The sequence below is a fragment of the Mustela nigripes genome, chromosome 16, assembly GCF_022355385.1.
Source record: "Mustela nigripes isolate SB6536 chromosome 16, MUSNIG.SB6536, whole genome shotgun sequence".
Classification (NCBI taxonomy): domain Eukaryota; kingdom Metazoa; phylum Chordata; class Mammalia; order Carnivora; family Mustelidae; genus Mustela; species Mustela nigripes.
The window spans coordinates 52,645,808-52,664,075 of NC_081572.1; the positions used below are offsets into that span (position 1 = coordinate 52,645,808).

The window sequence follows — 18,268 nt, forward strand, 5'->3', positions numbered from 1 at the left end:
GTCTTCTTTGCAGAAATGTCTGCAAAGAAGACATCCAGATGGCCAACTGACACATGAAAAAGTGCTCCATATCACTCGGCATCAGGGAAATACAAATCAAAAGCACAATGAGATATCACCTCACACCAGTCAGAATGGCTAAAATCAACAAGTCAGGAAATGACAGATGCTGGCGAGGATGTGGAGAAAGGGAAATCCTCCTACACTGTTGGTGGGAATGCAAGCTGGTGCAACCTCTCTGGAAAATAAGATGGAGGTTCCTCAAAATGTTGAAAATAGAACTACCCTATGACCCAGCAATTGCACTACTGGGTATTTACCCTAAAGATACAAAGGTAGAGTTATTTCTAAATATGCAGTATTATCTAGCATTTTTGGTGAAGCTGTGGAGAGATGGTTAATCTGGTAATAGCGTAGACTGCTGGGAGCTTTTCTCAAGAGAAATCTGTCAGGAAAAATTAAAACTTACAGAGTCTGCATAGCCTTTGATTGAGCAAGGCCCCTGCAGGCGCCTACCGGAGGAAAATGGTCACGGATATCACAGCACCATTTGTAATCACAAAAACCGAAAACAATCTAAGGGGAAAAGGTGGTAAATAAATTACGATACGGCCATGCCAACGGCATGCTATCTACCCATTAAAAACGAAAAGCATAAAAAAAAAGCAAAGCAAAACAAAACCAAAAGCATACTGGGCACCTGGTGGCTCAGTGGGTTAAGTCTCTGCCTTCAGCTCAGGTCATGATCCCAGGGTTCTGGGATCAAGTCCCGCATCGGGCTCCCTGCTTAACTGAGAGCCTGCTTCCCCATGCTTGTGTTCCCTCTCTCACTGTCTCACTCTCTCTGTGTCAAATAAATAAATAAAATATTAAAAAAATAATAATAAAAAAACCAAAAGCGCATGTCTAAGGCTCTTTCAGAAATAAATGTGTACAGGGACAGATGTACCATGGTATGAAAAATCATTATTACTAGCAGTAAAAGCCACAGACTACCTAAATATCAATTAAAAAGGAAATGGTTCAATAAATTTAATGTATCCACATTATGAAGTACAGGGAACTTTAAGAAAACAAAGGCGGAAGATTTAACTTTAGGGATAAGGAAGCTTGTCTGTGACACAATATTTAGGGCAGAATCCAAATAACTGAACAAAATGTGTTTTATGACCCTATTTTTATAAAACAAACACATCAGAAACTATGTACGCATTAACATAATATATAATGTAGCATAGAGACGATGAACCTTTCTTGAACCTTTACCGTATGCTAGGCTGAGTACTTGTTTACTTGTGTTATCTCCCATAATCCTGACAACACTCCCATGAGGCAGGATTATCCTATTTTACAGATGAAGAAACTGAGGCTTACAGAAATGAACAAATACATGTCCATATCACAAAATCAATAAATGGTAGAGCAGAGACTGCAGCCCAGGCAGCCTCAGTCCAGAGGCTGTGCTGTTTCTACCGAGATGCACGGTGTGCACAGAAGAGGCTCAAACACCATGTGCAAAACAGTTACCTACACAGATCAAAGGGGACCTTTTTATATTACATGTTTTCTTCATAAGAAAACACTACTTTTGGGGCACCTGGGTGGCTCAGTGGGTTAAAGCCTCTGCCTTCAGCTCGGGTCATGATCCCAGGGTCCTGGGATCGAGCCCCGCATCGGACTCTCTGCTCGGTGGGGAGCCTGCTTCCTCCTCTCTCTCTCTGCCTGCCTCTCTGCCTACTTGTGATCTCTGCCTGTCAAATAAATAAATAAAATCTTAAAAAAAAAAAAAAAGAAAATAAAACACTACTTTCAAAACTTAAAATTAGGGGCAGCTGGGTGGCTCAGTGGGTTAAAGCCTCTGCCTTCAGCTCAGGTCATGATCTCAGGGTCCTGGAATTAAGTCCCACATTGGGCTCTCTGCTCATCGGGGAGCCTACTTCCTCTCTCTCTGCCTGTCTCTCTGCCTACTGGTGATCTTTGTCTGTCAAATAAGTAAATAAAATCCTAAAAAAAAAAAAAAACCAAAACAGGGCAAATATACTGACACAAAACATATGCACAGAATAATATCTCACTAAAATTACAAAAAGCATTTACATTGTGGTCTTACATTTGCTTAAGAAGCAAACACATATGAACAGGATGGATGGAAAAAAAAATTCTAGAATATGCCAAAATCATCAAAATGCTTATTATTTTGAACATTCTTTTCATTTTTGCTTATCTGTATTTTCCATTTTGTTTCCTAAAAGTAACCAATAAAGATAGTATTTTAACATTTATAAGCATATCATTATTAAGGCAATTATTTCAAAATATAAATGAAAAGTCAGGAAATCATAATTCTACTCAATCAATATAAAGATTCCTTATAGTATCTGAGAGCCAAAGACTGCAGCCAGCTGACTTTGACTTTTAATATACAAGCAATCTAAAATAAAACTGTATCCTCTATTCTTGTGGGTTTTTTTTTCTTTTAATAAAAAGCATTCTAGGCTCTGGGGGAAAAAATCTATACATTGATAGACTGTAGTTTGTATCAGTCCCATCAACAGCATAATCTATTGGTTCTAACAAACAATCTATTTTCGTGTTCTGGTCTCAGAAAGCATGTTGTAGCTTTTCAGCACAGATGTTATGGGGGGGGGTAACCCTGCTTTTTATTGGCCCATATTAAGTATAAACTCAGTTGAGTCACCAAAGCCTCTTATGATCCTAACCCAAATAAAATTTCTCCAACCCGGTGTGGTCCTTGCAACAAACTCCAAAAACATATTGTAAATAGCTCAGTTGGCAAGAGAAACTCAAGGGAGACATTACTGCTTCTTTATAAATTCAGTCTTAACTTCCTTTCATAGAAAAAAAAAACCTTAAATGGTATAGCACCAGCAAACATTTGGCTCAGATCCTGGCATGAATGTCAAGGCATCTGTCTGTGACTACCCCGCTATCCTACAAATGAAACAGAAGTAGGGTCACTGTATGGCCCTTCACTTATCCTACGGTTAATTATCGTTGGTATATTACAGCTATAAACAAAGGGAGGCAAAGAAAGACTAGTTCTATAAAAGTGATCGCTGACTCTCAGATATTTCTGCCCCGGCTATCATTAGCTATAAATGAATTGCCCAAGATGTTAAGAGTCTGAAAGAAATCAATTGATAGATACCAGGGATTTTCTTTAAGAAAAAAAAAAAAAAATCCTGCTGACTCCAAGACATGTGTGAATTCAAGTAATAAACTAAATAGGGAGGTAAAAGGTCAAATAAGGGGGTAGGGGTCACCCAAAGGGTGCTGCCTCTTTAAATGGAATAAGCAGAAGGAAATTACTTTAATTCAATTAGCTCATCCAGAAACCTGGGGCATGGAATATATAAAATGATACGAGGGGAAATTTACTGCCCTGGGACTTCTCCTTCTGTGGTTGCAGGGGAGGCTGCTGCTCCCCTTTTCCTCAGTACATCTTGCTTTTGCATCCTTGTCTTGTGTGGTCCAGATCCTGCCCAGCTGGCTTTCCCTGCTGCCAGCGGTAGCGAGGGCTGCTCTGGCTCTCACAGGGTGTGCGCTCCCCACATCCAGCCAGACCATCGGGTCTGCGACCGGCCCTCTTCCTGCCCAACACCTACTTCACTTGCTTGAAGGGTGGCCTGGGACCACCTGCATCAGATCATCTGGCGTGCTTGTCAGAAATGCAGATCTCTGGGTCCTGTCCCAGACCTACGGGATCGGAATCCCTGGGGACAGCGGCCAGGAAGCGTCATGTGAACACGTGTGCAGTGTATGCTCATTAGCATGCGGATGTGTGGGAACCGAAGACTCAGTGCACACTGACACATGACGTACTGTTAAATGAGCAATTTAATTGCAGCTTTAGATTCCAGTCTCCATGTTTTATACATCAAACCCTGCATCCGGAATGCCTGTTCTGATATACAACGCTGTAAGGTACATGAAAGGAAAAGCAGGATAGCAACAGTCAGGGTGAAGGAGAGAAAGGTGTGGCCTCCCGCCAAAAAAAATGGGTCCTAAACCAATTCCCACACTTTCGTTCTGTGCCCAAAGAAGTGAGCATTCTGAAAATAAACTTTAAGGAATTCTTCTAAATGAATCATTTCAAGTACCTCATTTAAGGCTCTTCTTAAGAAGAGGAAACACTAACAATTATCTCCTGATTTAGCAGTCAGTCAACACTGACTTCCTAAGGGCCAAATAAAATACTTTCTGGCCAGCCATCTTAGTAGACCTCTAGCATTTAAGTGTTGATCACTTCATTCAGGAACTGTGTCTTCTCCTCTGGTGTCTGTGACTAAGCCCTTTCCTGTTTCCCTTCCTCTGATCAGTTAGTTTCTCGCGGGCTCCGTTACATGCTCTACCCAATCCTTAAAAGGGGATGCACCCCCAAACGACCTTGGTCTTCTGTTCTGGTCACTACACACCGGCCCCTGACAATTTTGCTGGCCACCTCCACTTCACGGCTGAGGGCCATGCTGAAGACCCAACATCTTGCAGCCCAATATCCTGTCTGAGCTCCTGTCCTCCACGGCCAACCGCCCACTGAACCTCTCCACCAGGATATGCAGCAGCTGCTCAAAATCCATGAGACCAAAACTGAGCTCATCTCTGCGTCAAACCTGTTTCTTCCATCGGTGTTCACACTCTTCAGCCTCCCAGTACCACTGATCCACACAAGAAAGCTGGGAGGTTTTCTAGAGCAAGGCTAATCATCTCACACTCAAATGCCTATGGCAGGGGCGCCTGGGTGGCTCAGTGGGTCAAAGCCTCTGCCTTCAGCTCAGTTCGTGATCCCAGGGTCCTGGGATGGAGCCCCAACATCGGGCTCTCTGCTCAGCAGGGAGCCTGCTTCCTCCTCTCTCTGCCTGCTTCTCTGCCTACTTATGATCTCTATCAAATGAATAAATAAAATCCTTTAAAAAAATGCCTGTGACAGCACCTAGGGAATGAATTTATCTTTTAACAGACAAGTGTATGGGTGGCTCAGGTCATGATCCCAGCATCCTGGGATTGAGTCCCACATCAAGCTCCCTGCTTGGCAGGGAGCCTGCTTCTCCCTCTGTCTCTGCCTGCCACTCTGCCTGCCTGTGCGCTCGCTCTCTCTCTGTCTCTGACAAATAAATAAAATCCTTAAGGAAAAATAAGAGATAAGTGTATAGCTCTTAACCTATCACTTATATGTAGTTTAAAGCAGCTACCATTAGCTCTAGTTTACAGGTGGGTAAACCATAGCACACAGGGTGGTTGTGGTTTTTTCTTTTTTTATGGAACTTGCTCAAGGTCACTCAACTAGTAAGAGCCAGGATCTGAATGCAGGGACTCTGGCCCACAGGTCACTACACCGTGCTCTCTCTGAGAGCACTGGCTCAGGTGTGCGACAATCAGGAGCACGGGGCCCAGAGAACTAGAGAGTGCTTGCTTCGTGGCAGCCAAACTCTTTGCTGCTCTGTGTCCTAACCTTTTATTTCAGGCCTCCCCAGCACTCCCCCAGCACTCCCCCAGCACTCCCAAACTCTCCGTAAGGTCTGTTCATTCTACTTCCTCAATCTCTCTCTGTCCCCTTCTCTCCCCTCTCCTCCTGACCCACCACAGCCTTAGTGAAGCCCAAGCCGGTCACAGCTGACTGCCACTGGTGTGCTAGTCATCATGCTTGCCTCTCACTGGCCCATGCTCGACAGCTGGGCTCAGCAGGTCTCTCCTTCTAAAGGGCCAGGTAGGAACTGCTTCAGGTTTTCCAGGCCATAAGTCTTCTATAAGTCACTAAGCTCCGCCCATGTGTGACATCAGCAGTGTGCCATCAGTGCAGAACAAGTGGAAATGGCTGTGTTCCAATAAAGCTTTATTTACAAGAACAGGCACCCCTTGCTCAATTAGCCAATATCACAGATCTCTTAATCAATCCTACTCCTTCCATGGAACTCAATTCGACATGCTCCCCAAACCTTAGAGAACACGATAAAAAAACAGAAAAGTACCAGGAAAAAACATGAGTGAATGTTTTTATAACCACAGGGCAGAAAAAAAAATCTATCCAATACATAAAAGTTAAATATCTCAGTGGGAAAAAATAAAACAGAACACAAAACAGCACAAAAAAATACAAGTAAGAAATGACTGAGAGTATAAGAAACAAAGAAGAGAAAACACAAATGATCAAGATAGAGAAAAAGATGCTAAATCCCATTATGACTTAAAATATGAAACCTAAGAGACATAAAAATCTTTTTCCGTTACCCTAGAACAAAAACCGGTAAAGACGGCTTATGCACAAGCACCGGATACAGAGGGAATCGGATTCCCACATGCTGGAAACACCCTGCGTGTTTAGCGGTAGAGGATGAGGTAAGCAAAAAAACGGCAGTTCTACTTAATGGAAGGGTACACAGTGGCAAACACTTTCACTGGAAGTTATGCTGCTAAGAGAAAGTAGCAAACTGCAAAACTCTGTGTGTGTGTGTGTGTGATGATCCTATTTCTGTTAAAATGTACAACCATATCCATGGCTATAGATCTTTCTATTTACATACATGTAGAAGAGGCTACATTTCAAGCAGGGTTTTTATCTAGAATGGCTGGAAAGGGTACTTTTTCAGTTTTGGATACATGCTTCTGTATTATTTGAATTTTTATCGCCGTAAGTTCATAATACTGGGGTAGTAATTAAAATTAAAATTAAATTAAAATTAAAATTAAAAAAATAAATAAATGAGACAGAACACAAAGTGACTGTGTGTTTCTCCAAAGAACTTTCCAGAAATTCCCACTGCTTGGGCATAAGAGCCAAGCTTCTGAGCATGAAATGCATGCCAGTGTGGAACTATGGCCCTGCCGAACTTTCAGACTCCCAGTGACCGTCTCCTCTGTCTCACACGCAGGTCCTGCTGCATTCCTCTTGGTATCCACAGTTTCCAGAATATGCCAGGATGCATCCAGCTTCTTTGCCTTTCCAAAGCCTCCTCCCTCTGCTTACATACAATCCTTGCCTTCTGTACCTAGTAAGCACTCATTCACCTCAACCCCCTTCACAGGCAGAAACAACACTCCCTTCCCTGGGGCCCCACTCTGCCCTACTACGCAGCTGCTACAACACTCAGAACACCAACTGCCCTAAGCATGGTCAGAGTAAGAGTAAGAGTGTTAATAATAGCTAATTTAGCAACTACAAGGTGCTGGGCACCTGAAGGTCTCATAGGCATTATCTCATTTAATCTTAAGATAAGGCTACAGGAGTACTGTTATCTCTACCTTACAGATAAACTACTGAACTCAGGGTTAACGACCCAAGGTCACGAAGGTTACTAGAAGTTCTGGGTTTGAAACTCAGAGGCATCTGACTGCAGTTGTTTTACCCGTATATATGTGTATGCCTACAAAACTCCCCCCACCACATGATCAGCCTCTTCTTGAGGATAGAAATCCTGCTGTCTCCGTATCACCAGCATCTTGCACAAAGGTACAAGGCGGACACACAACAAATACTGAAGGGAGACCGGCTCCTAGTGTCATCGAGTTCCGCCCACTACACAACGCAGGGATCCCTTCCCTCAAAGATAATCAGCTTCTACCTGGATGGTTCCAACGGACAAGGATCACGGCCTCACATGGCAGCCCATTTCCCCCATCCAATCGTTCTCCTGTGAGCTCTCCTTCGTGCTGTTGAAATGCAATCTCCTTGTTCTGTGCTCCCGACGGGACATCAGCAGCACTGCTCCTTTGAATCACAGGAGCTGTCGCTACTTGAACACGGCCAGTCTCCCATCTCTTGTCTTCCTTCTCCCTCCTCCCTTCTCTCTCCCAAGCCAAACAATCTCGTTCCCCAAGGGAACGGCAAGTCCTTCCAAGTGAGAAGCACTTGGACTCAGAGACCTCAGTACTCAACACAGAGATGGCAAGATTTTTGACCTTGAACAACTTAGGGAATATACATTACATAGACAAGCATACGGTTTACCTGTAATTATTTGGAAACTAACCTTTGAGGTGCTCCTTGTGTCAGGCCTGCTGTTGGGTACTTTGAACGCATTATGTGATTTAACGCTTCGAGGATTTATCATTGTTCCTATTCTATAGGTGAGAGAATTGTCTCAACAAGGCTGAGAAAATGCCCAAAGGGCTCGCTTGACTAGTAAATGTCGTAGCCAGGATCTGAACTCAAGTGTGCCGGGCCTCAAAGTCAGATTCCAAATTTTGAGAAGAAGAGTCGGGCCAAGAGCAGACAAGAGAAGGCTTAACGGAGAAGCCGTGAATGGATATAAGAGGGGCAGACCGGTCTCCCATGGTGGCAGGAGGAATGGGTATGGTGGGTGGAAGGCCTAGCCTAACTGACAAGGTTGGGGTGGGAGGAGGAGTCTGTTTATGGGGAAGAGTTTGATCATTCCAGATCACAGCTTTTCTCTAAAGCCAGGTAGAGTTGTGTCAGGAAGCAAAACAAAAGGACAGCAGACTCTTGAGTAGGTAAGGAATATGTGAAAGCAATGTTTTAGGGAAGTTGGTCCAGCAGGAGAGAGTTGGAGACAACCGGCTGCAGTAACCAGAGGTCGCCTATGTTTTGGACCTGAGCTAGGACGGCAGCTTCAGTAACGGGGATGAGTCATCTCACGGGCGTTACAAGGGACACCAATGCTAACAGCGGGATGTAGGACTAGAGATGAAGGGAGACTGGAGAGCCAAGAATAAAGAATGAGGCTAAGGTCTCTCACATCTGGGAGAAGCAAAGAAGGCTGGTATCACCGCCAGGAATGGGGCGGTGAGGGAGAAGCCATCTGCGGAGCAAGAGCGGGATGCGGACCTGAGCACACGTTCCATGATGTGCACACGAAGCAAGAGGCTCCTGCTGTCGATGTAGATCACTTCTGCTGCCTTCAGACTGAGGGGACTCATTTTTTGGGTGACATCCTTACGATGACGACATCTGTAGTCATTCTTACCATGGCAGCAACATCACACGCCATTTGTATAAATGACAAAAGATAACTTTTCATTGAAAGGTGGTGATTCCTTCCTCGGCTGCCATAAAGCACGGAGGCCTGTTTTCAAGGATGGCACCTGGAATTAGCCTTACTGTTCTGGAGTTACACAAGGTAAGTCTTACTATGTTCTTCTATCTGGCAAACTTTCTATGCCCGTTTTCCATCCCCGACTCCCACAAAAAAAAAAAAAAAAAAAAAAAAAATTTTAAGTGGCTTTGGTCCCTGAGGAAAGAAGTTACCTGATATACCTCAAGATTCAACTGTCTGGAAAAACACACACACACCACTCTTTCCCTGGTCTTCTCTACTCTCCAAAGCCTCTCTGTCCCATCTGTTCATTTCGCCATGTTGACTCAGTGACACTGCTTTCCACTTCTTTCCTCAAAGAGTACCTGGTTTAGCTTTTTATTCCCCCTCTGTATTTCTTCTCCCTATTCTCGTCCAACAAGAAAGAGAGGCGGGGTCCTCAAGCTGCAAAATGTCCCAGGACGTACCTTGTGAACACAGTTAGCCCAGAATAAGCTACTTCTAAGTTTAGCTCTGAGACAGGCTGATGACCATAAAGCTTTGCCTGACTCACAGATGCAAAGACAACCGATTGACATTGTTACGGCTTAATACCTAATGCGTACAGTAAAATTTGGTACAGTTCACTGACCTGAGGCCACATAATCTGATTCCAGAGATACACTCTAGTCTCAGCATGCCTGGGACCATCCCAGAGGCCCTATGAGAAGCAAAACCCAGCAGAGTGCTCAGAGTCCCCGTGGCCACAGGCGTGCAGGCCTTTTTGTTTTTAGAACTCAAAACACAACTCATTACCCCACTGTCATCTTTAAAGGAGAGTAGGCATAAGGACACAAAAGACAAGAAAATAAGCAGGATAGGCATTCTACTTTAACTGCAAATAAAAAAAACTAGTTTTAGTACAATGTGTTTACTTCAAAACTATTTACAGTTCTGTGTAAACAGAATTTGGAAAAGCTGATTTTGAATCCCAAGTAAATCAAAGAGAAATTAAAAAATACTAATAGAAGACGGGTAGTCTCAAGATATTCCTTTTGGTGCAGTAATAAAATCAGCATTTCGTTTAACTAAAAATAAAGTTTCGAGTAAGAACCTGACTGCTGCAGAAAAACAAGGTACCTGTGAGTTTGATTTTGGACAGCCGCGCCAAAATTCCCGGCAAATCGTCCAGATGCAACTTCATCTCTTTCCAGTGCTTTTCATCCTTTGTCTCTGTCTCCACATCTAGCGAGCCTTCAACTATGGAGGCCGATTCCAGTTCGAGCAATTCTTTTTCACCTGACTTTCTGGATAAAGGTAGGCTGGGGGGCGGAAGAGGTCTCATTTCACAGATTTCTGCTTTGGCCTGAGCCAAAGGTGTTTTCTCAAGGAAAGGAGATGCCACAGGTTCTGGCTTCCGTTTTACTTGCTGGTTGAGGCTTCTGTTCAGTTGTGTGACATACTAAATAAGGAAAGTACGTGTTACTATAAACCCAAGGCCCCAAATGCTCTTATATCGTTGTTGAGCTACACCTCCCATCAGTCTGTTACAATAGTGGATCCCCTATACCTTTGTAAATACGTGCTGAATTAACAAATATTTGAGTGTTTGTTAAATGGAAACAACTACGCTAAGAGGTACAGTGAACCTAAGATGGTTCTTAATTCTATGGTTTAGAAAATCCTGGACATATAAGTTCTTTGAAAGAAAAATAAATTTCGTATTCCCTCCAACACGATCCCTAAAAAGGTACAAAATACAGTGGGAAAAAAAGGAAGTTCTCCCAAGTCAACCTGGTGACTTTCCACACTTCTAGGCAAACAGTGCAGAGATGGGCACGGCAGCAGAGAACACTTTAGGGCTCAGGGACGGGAAAGCACTGTGTCTGTGGAAAGAACGAGAGCTTTACCATCTGACAGCCTCTATGGTTTGCCAGCAAGCAGCAGTAACCTAACCTAGTAACTAACCTAGTGAGGCACTGTGTAGTTTTACATAATATAGGTCTTCATAGTCTATAAAGTATATATCTTATCTGTGCTTCTTAAAAAGTCTATTTAGGAAGCCGGATCATTATCAGTATCTCCTTCTTTAACTTATAGAAGAGAAAACCAAGGCTCAGAAATAAAGCAACAGAGTCAACAACCAGGGGAGCCTAGGTGGCTCAGTGGGTTAAAGTCTCTGCCTTCAGCTCAGGTCATGATCCCAGGGTCCTAGGATCGAGCCCCACATGGGGCTCTCTGCTCAGCGGGGAGCCTGCTTCTTCCTCCTCTCTCTCTCTCTCTGCCTGCCTCGCCGCCTACTCTGTGATCTCTGTCAAAAAAAAAAAAGAGTCAACAACCAGTTAGTTGTAAGTGGCCCTGGTTCTTGGAGCCACCTACTCTGATAACCACTTAAGAGACTTTTTTGTTATATCACAAAGACTTGAAATTATATGCACTAGTCCTAGAAAGGAATTAAGAACTCATGAAGGAGCCCAGAATTCTGTGTACATAAGAAAGGCATTATACATCCTTGAGTTTCTCTTCTAAATACTAACTATCCTTGATCCCCAACTTAAGAAATCTGAACATTTCCTGGAAATGTAAATCCCTTACCAAAATAATGAGCTTCAGGGGTACCTGGGTGGCTCAGTGGGTGAAAGCCTCTACCTTCAGCTCCAGTCATGATCCCAGGGTCCTGGGATCGAGCCCCACATCGGGCTCTTTGCTCAGTGGGGAGCCTGCTTCCCTTGCTTTCTCTCTGCCTCCCTCTCTGCCTACTTGTGATCTCTGTCAAATAAATAAATAAAATCTTAAAAAAAATGATGAGCTTCATTAAGATTTTAAGTTAATTTTATATTTTTTACATTAGAGTAGGCATTCTAAGTTAAAAAAGAGAAGCATCAAATCAGATTTGAGATTATGAACTTGCTAATTGTTCATGCTTGCATCAATTTTGAGTTTTTAGTTAATATTTCTCCATTCTATACTTTTCTATTTAATGGCAAATATCCTCACTGGTAATTAAGAATAAGCTACCACGTCACCCACAGGATCATGAAGCCAACCTAAAGGCCTAGGACATAGGAGTAATGCCCACTATAAAATACCTAGCAAATTCTAAAATCTCAATTTGCTTGAGTCTACTCAGAGGTGCATGCATTTAAAAGACTTTCAGATGCACTGCTGATGTAGGAAAACAGGAAGGTCAACCTGTTAAATTATTTCTGTATCATTGATATATTCACAGAACTTTAAAGAATTTAAAGAGATGTATGATAATGGTTCAGCTTTTCCTAATTTTCTCCTAGGTGAAATATGCCAGAAGTTTTCAATCTTTCTCCAAACTTAATCAGTAAGTTCAAGATCATACTTTTAACCTCAAATGCCAGGACGACTCTGGTTTCAGTTAAGGATAATCAAAACAAGGAATTAAAGTTTTGGATAAACTCAAGAGGACACGAAATAAAAGTCTTTTCCAAGCGGTACTTCTTACAACTCTTCTTTTCACAGGAATTTTTCAAATTCCCTCACACAAGGAAAGGAAAGGCAGACAGCGGCAGAGAGGCGATGGTCTTCCGAACATACCATGCGCCTGAGGAAGGTCAAGTGCTGAAATGTAATCCACTGCTTACTGACGCTCCTGAAAAGATGCACGAATGTGTGAGGGGATTCCTGCATCACTCTTCTCTCTAGATACCGGACACATCCTCCTACCCGACCTGTAATAGAAAGAAGGGGAAGACAAGGTTCATAGGCTTAGTGCTTCTCACCAAATGCTGACTGCGCCTACCCAGGAGCAAAGCCAGCCACCACTGTAAGCATGTGCGATGGGTCAGACCTCTGATCGGATTCATGAAATCACCACCACGTATCAGCTCAATTCACTAAGAGGAATTCTTCTGCAGGGATGGGGCAATTTTTCATTTTGGGATCATTATGCTTTTATTATATGAAATGCTGAGATGACCACACTGTAGATCTTTTTGAGAAAAATATAAAACAATCAGTTCAATCACTTCCAAAGATAGTGGAAAATGAGAAACATAGGTTTTCTCAGTAAGTGACAGTAAACTGGAAAATACATTTCAGATGAATGCTGGGGCCATGCTGGGTAAGACAACTAACCAAAAGGGAGGGTAAAGCATCCTCAGTGAAGTTTGGGTCTATCAATCTAGGCAGGAAGAAGCCTATAGAGCTGAATCTGGCTTTTAATCAAACCAAACCTCTCAAATGTGACAACCCAATGTTTCTGTGTCAGGCCATGTAGGTGATGGTCCCGTGGCTTCCATGACCCAAAGTCTTTCTCGTTCTCCGCCACCTTCATGCCTCTCCTCTTGCTGTGTCTAGCCACTTTAAGACAATCATGTCCCACTGCATACTGTCCCCAGGGAAATGCAATTATGGGGGTAATTTCTAAGCTTTGACTCATTTCCTGGGTCATCATGCCTGCTTCCGACTGTTCTCCCAGTACCTCCAGAAGGACGGGTTGTGATTGGTGGGTCTTCTGTGAGAAACCCAGGATAGACATTACTCACCCACACATGTACCTGTAACTATGTACCTATGTACAACTATGTACATAGTCATATACATAGTATAACTATGTACCTATAACTATCACTCTCCACTCAGCACACCACACATTTCACAATTTGTTTGTCTTTGTTGATGCTTCTCTGGCTGTGCCTTGCCTCCACTCTCTGCCTGTTAAATTTCCGAAGTCTCTTTTCAACCACTCTCCCTTTTTTATGGCACTTCTTCTTGTCAACTGTTTCCATCACCATAGTTTTGGGTACTTGATGGCAGGGATTCTCCTTTCCTCACCTCTGCTACAACAGCTGGCAGAGCACTTTCTCTACAGCAGTGAGATCATGTTTGATGACTGGATTTTCTACATAATTTACTCGGAAGGATCACTGCCCCTCTGGATACATGGCGATTATCTTAGACTGGAGGAAACTCACTTCCTCACTGGAGTCATACTCTCCAACTTCAGTTAATTGGGAAATGCTTATTTTCCATATATATGAATATGCATTGCCTGTACATGCATACAGGTAGGAATAACAGCACTGAAATCAGTCCTCTGAAATTTCCTTTCAAATAAATTGATATCCAAGGGTTTGCTTGCTTTGTTTGACAGTGTACAATTTTCTTCTTTTGTCTTGACATTATTCTTTGGGAAGACAGGATTTTAATAATACAAGATCATGTGGGGGGGGTGGCTGGGTAGCTCAGTTGGTTAAGGATCTACCTTTGGCTCAGATCATGATCCCGGGGTCCTGGGATCGAGCCCCCCCAAATCCTTCAGGCTACCTACCCAGTGGGGGACTGGCTTCTCCCTCTCTCTCTCTTTCTGCCCCTTCCCCTGCTCATGTGCATGCGTGTACTCTCTTTTTCTCTCAAATAAATAAAATAAAAATATATAGATAAGAGATTATATCAAGAAACATCAAAGTTTTATTATTTGGGCCTTAATTTCAAAACCAGTTCCAAGGTCATTTGGTCCAATGAGAAATACAAGTTGCTGGGAGGGCAGAACCACATTGGAAAATAACTCTCAAGGTTAAGTGGGTCAAAATGAGATTTTAGAGAATAGTAGTTAAGGAAAAAAAAAAAAAAAACAGCTGGAAACTGCACTTTTAAATGATGAAAACACTTCATTCAGTCAAAACATGTTCCATTTCCATGAATCAGTGCTTAGATATGAAAGACATTTCAGCTCTGTGTAAACAAATGTAGGTTTGAAGATACCCAGAGCTTAAGAGCTAACATTAAAAATCTGGAAACGTGACCATATCTACCATTCAACACCACACTGAGTCACAATGGTAGAGCTTTGTAAATGTGGTGCACAGACATGTAACGGTAGATCCTGAATTTCTCTTAATGGCGATAACATACTTTGAATTTTTAGAAGCAAAAGCAGCACAACCGCTAGATACCTGATACAGTCACATGTTGCCTTTCTGCCACCCCTTCCCGCCATGGTGCTTCCATATCAGATTCCTGTAATGATATTTCAAGTGGATCCTAGCAGTTTGTACAGGCCACTTACTAGCAGATTTTTTGGGAAGCTGTGTTCATGGTTTCAGGAAGCTTCGTACCAGCATTGAAAAAGAATGATGCAGCACCAAACCATGTACAGCCAACTTACTAGAACTGGGGAACTCTGAGCAGTGAAGTGAGACTATTCTTCTAAGAAGCTACAAGTACAGGACTGAAAGGCAGAGGAATGCACACCGGAAAACCTCCCAATAGAGGTAACAATTCAAGCGCTAAGCAAGGATGAGCTCTCTGAGAATCAGCGCCTAGGGTCATGATCAAAGCACACTCACAGTCAGGGATGACAGAAAAATGAACCACAGACCTTTTTTTTTTAAAAAAAAACTTTTCATTATGAAAAATTTCAGACCCAGCTTCAACAATTATTAAAACCATGGCCATTCTTGTTTCATCTCTACTCCCTCCCGCTTCCCATTCTCCTCCCCTCTTTTTGAACCAGAAAGGACCTTTGAGATCATCTTGTTCAACTGCCTCATTTTATAGATGAGTAAACTCAATTCCAGAAAACACAAATGATACGGCCTGAGATTACACAGCCAAAACAGGCCCATAAAATAACAACATGATAAGAGAAAAGGAAGAAAGGAGTTTCAGAGTCACTGTGATCAACAGTGCTCTGTGCTGCCAACAGCGTGTGGTAGGTGAGGCCTAAAACCCAGATTTGAGGGGTGCCTTCATGGCTCAGTGGGTTAAATCCTCTGCTTTCGGCTTAGGTCATGATCTCAGGGTCCTGGGATTGAGCCCCGCATTGGGCTCTCTGCCTAGCAGGGAGCCTGCTTCCTCCTTCTCTCTCTCCCTGTCTCTCTGCCTATTTGTGATCTCTGCCTGTCAAATAAATAAATAAAATCTTAAAAAAAAAAAAAAAGAAAGAAAAAAACGGGATTTGACCAAAGAGGAGTCCCTGGCATCTCCTACCCATGTCCAACACAAACCAGAAGCAACACATTCCTCACACAGCCACTTATCATAAAAACTACTTTACTAACATAAAAACAATCCCTAACCTCCTCTTTAACATTTCTTTAATTAATCACTCTAATGAATGGACAAATACGATTAATGGACAATGACTGAGAGTCCACAGTATAAACCAGGTACTGTTTTGGGCCGTGGGGGCACAGAGACCAGCCCGAGAGGAACTGACCCTAACCTTCACAGGGTTTTACATTCTAGTTGGGAGAAACACATAATAAACCTATATATAAATAAACAATTACAATGGCACCTAGGTAGCTCGGGTCATGAGTTCTGGGGTCCTGGGATGGAGCCCCACTTGGGGAAATCCCTGCTCAGCAGGGAGCCTGCTTCTCTCTCTCCCTCTGCTCCCTCCCCACTCCATCATGCTCTAAGAAATAAAATCTTTAAAAAAAAAAAAAAATCACAGACTATGCTAACCATGGGAAAAGAAATAAGAGTGATGTGAGTAAAGAGGGGTTCTACCTTAAATAGGGTGGTCAGGGTAAGCATCTCTGAAAAGGTGCCACTTCAGCTGAGACCAAGTCACGGCAGCACCTACCATACTGAACATGTGGTCGTTACAGGTCCTTCAAGTGCGAGGATGGTACCAGGGCCCACGCTCATGGTAGAAACCCAAAAGTCTGAGAGGGTAACTATAGCCCACTATCTACAGTTGTCATCTCTGTATCATTTTATCTTTATCGTGACAACATCATCCTTGTCAGCACAACCCCGCTGTATTGGAACAAGGCTTCTGAGTGAGGGCAAAGCGCTCGCCAGTCCTTACAAGGGAGCGTACAAGTAACTTATACCTGTAACGAGGAACTGAGACTCTGACAAACCAAGAGACTCGTGGGCACCCCGAGGTTCTATTCCATCCTCTCCACCAGCCTCCACTCGGAAAACCGAAAGCAGCCCCGGACACCACCCCTCCGGGGGAAGGGGACGGAGGCGGTGAGGACCACCGGGACCACAGTGCAAGACTAGTCCCTAGCGCCACAGTGTCTTCACTTCAGGCTGCTCCAGAGGTCACTTCCCCCCCACCGGAGCCCAGCCGACCTCGTCAAGGGCTCCCAAGGTTGCAGCCAGCCGGAACCACGGCGTTGCACGTGGCCACAGGATGAGAATTTTCCCAAAGTCGTGCCCAAGGACGGGTGCCGTACCTGTCAGGAGGCGTGAGGAAAGAGTGTGCGGGGATGCGGCCATAACGGAACAGTCCGGCCGCTCCCCGGGAAGCCCGTGTCCTCCTCTCTCCTCACCGGCTGCTGGGGGCCGCCATCTTCCTTCCCCGCCCCCCCCGTGGGAACGGGGCCGCTTCCTGTACGTCACTTCCGGAGGGCGAGACGCGGAAGGAAAGGGCTGCGGCTGGCGTTGTTCGGTCCTGGGCGGGCGGGAGAGTGCCGGGCTGGAGGTCGGAGGCCTGAGGTTCCCTCGAGAATCGCGAAGAGCACGGTGTGGCCAAGTCTCCCGGAAAAGAGGCCGCGCGCGCGGACGTCGGCCGCGCCTCGGTTCCCAGAGGTTTTCGGGGCAGGGCTGGACTGCGGTCCCCGCGCGCTGCCATTTCAAGTCACGTTTGGGATGCTTCTTGCACACGGGATCGTCGAGAGAAAGCGGGTCTTGGGACTCTGCCTCCTCCCTCCAGTCTGATCAGTGGCAGTTTTACTCTGTTGGCTGTCAAGTGGGAGGACCGGTAGACTCGGGGTTTCTTGTCCCCGAGCCCCCTCCCCGGGGTGTGGAATCATCAAGAGTATCTCAGGATGTAGCAGGTGCGTGTGGAGGTCGGCTTCGGGGTCTGGTGAGAGAGTCCTCCCTTCACCTCTGGCCTTGGGACCTGTTTGAGCAAATTCCGTAAGCCCCCCCCCCCCCCGAACTTCATTATCTAGCTGTACCACGGGGGTGATAACATCTGTTTTAGAAGATGGGTGGGGAGAATTAAATAATGTCTTTCTAATGGTAGCCGGGCACCTGCTATGTATAGGCTCTAATAAACGATCATTAGCGTTGTGACCACGAGAGCAGATCTCAGAAGCCTTTATTTCCTCTTTTTTTTTTTTTTTTTAAAGGTAGGAGTTGCACAGGTGAAAGGACACTGAAGAAAAAAGGAAAAGAGGAGAAAAATGGGGAATTGCATTCTTTTTTTTTTTTTAAGATTTTATTTATTTGACAGATCGTAATCACAAGTAGGCAGAGAGGCAGGCAGAGAGAGGGGAAGGGAAGCAGGCTCCCTGCTGAGCAGAGAGCCGGATGCGGGGCTTGATCCCAGAACCCTGGGATCA

General features: G+C 44.3%; 1 protein-coding gene across 1 annotated transcript in view; it reads right to left on the bottom strand.

Moving 5' to 3' along the window:
* LOC132004557 (protoheme IX farnesyltransferase, mitochondrial) overlaps positions 1–17,293 on the bottom strand; it is a 130,852-nt gene extending 113,559 nt beyond the window's left edge. The window contains exons 1-3 of the mRNA XM_059381101.1: positions 17,156–17,293; positions 12,555–12,688; positions 10,128–10,449 (exon numbers count right to left, since the gene is read on the bottom strand). Of these exons, the coding sequence (XP_059237084.1) occupies positions 10,128–10,449; positions 12,555–12,688; positions 17,156–17,198 (499 nt within the window). The 5' untranslated portion in view covers positions 17,199–17,293. The remainder of the gene's footprint in view (positions 1–10,127; positions 10,450–12,554; positions 12,689–17,155) is intronic.
* Between the last annotated feature and the right edge of the window lie 975 nt (positions 17,294–18,268).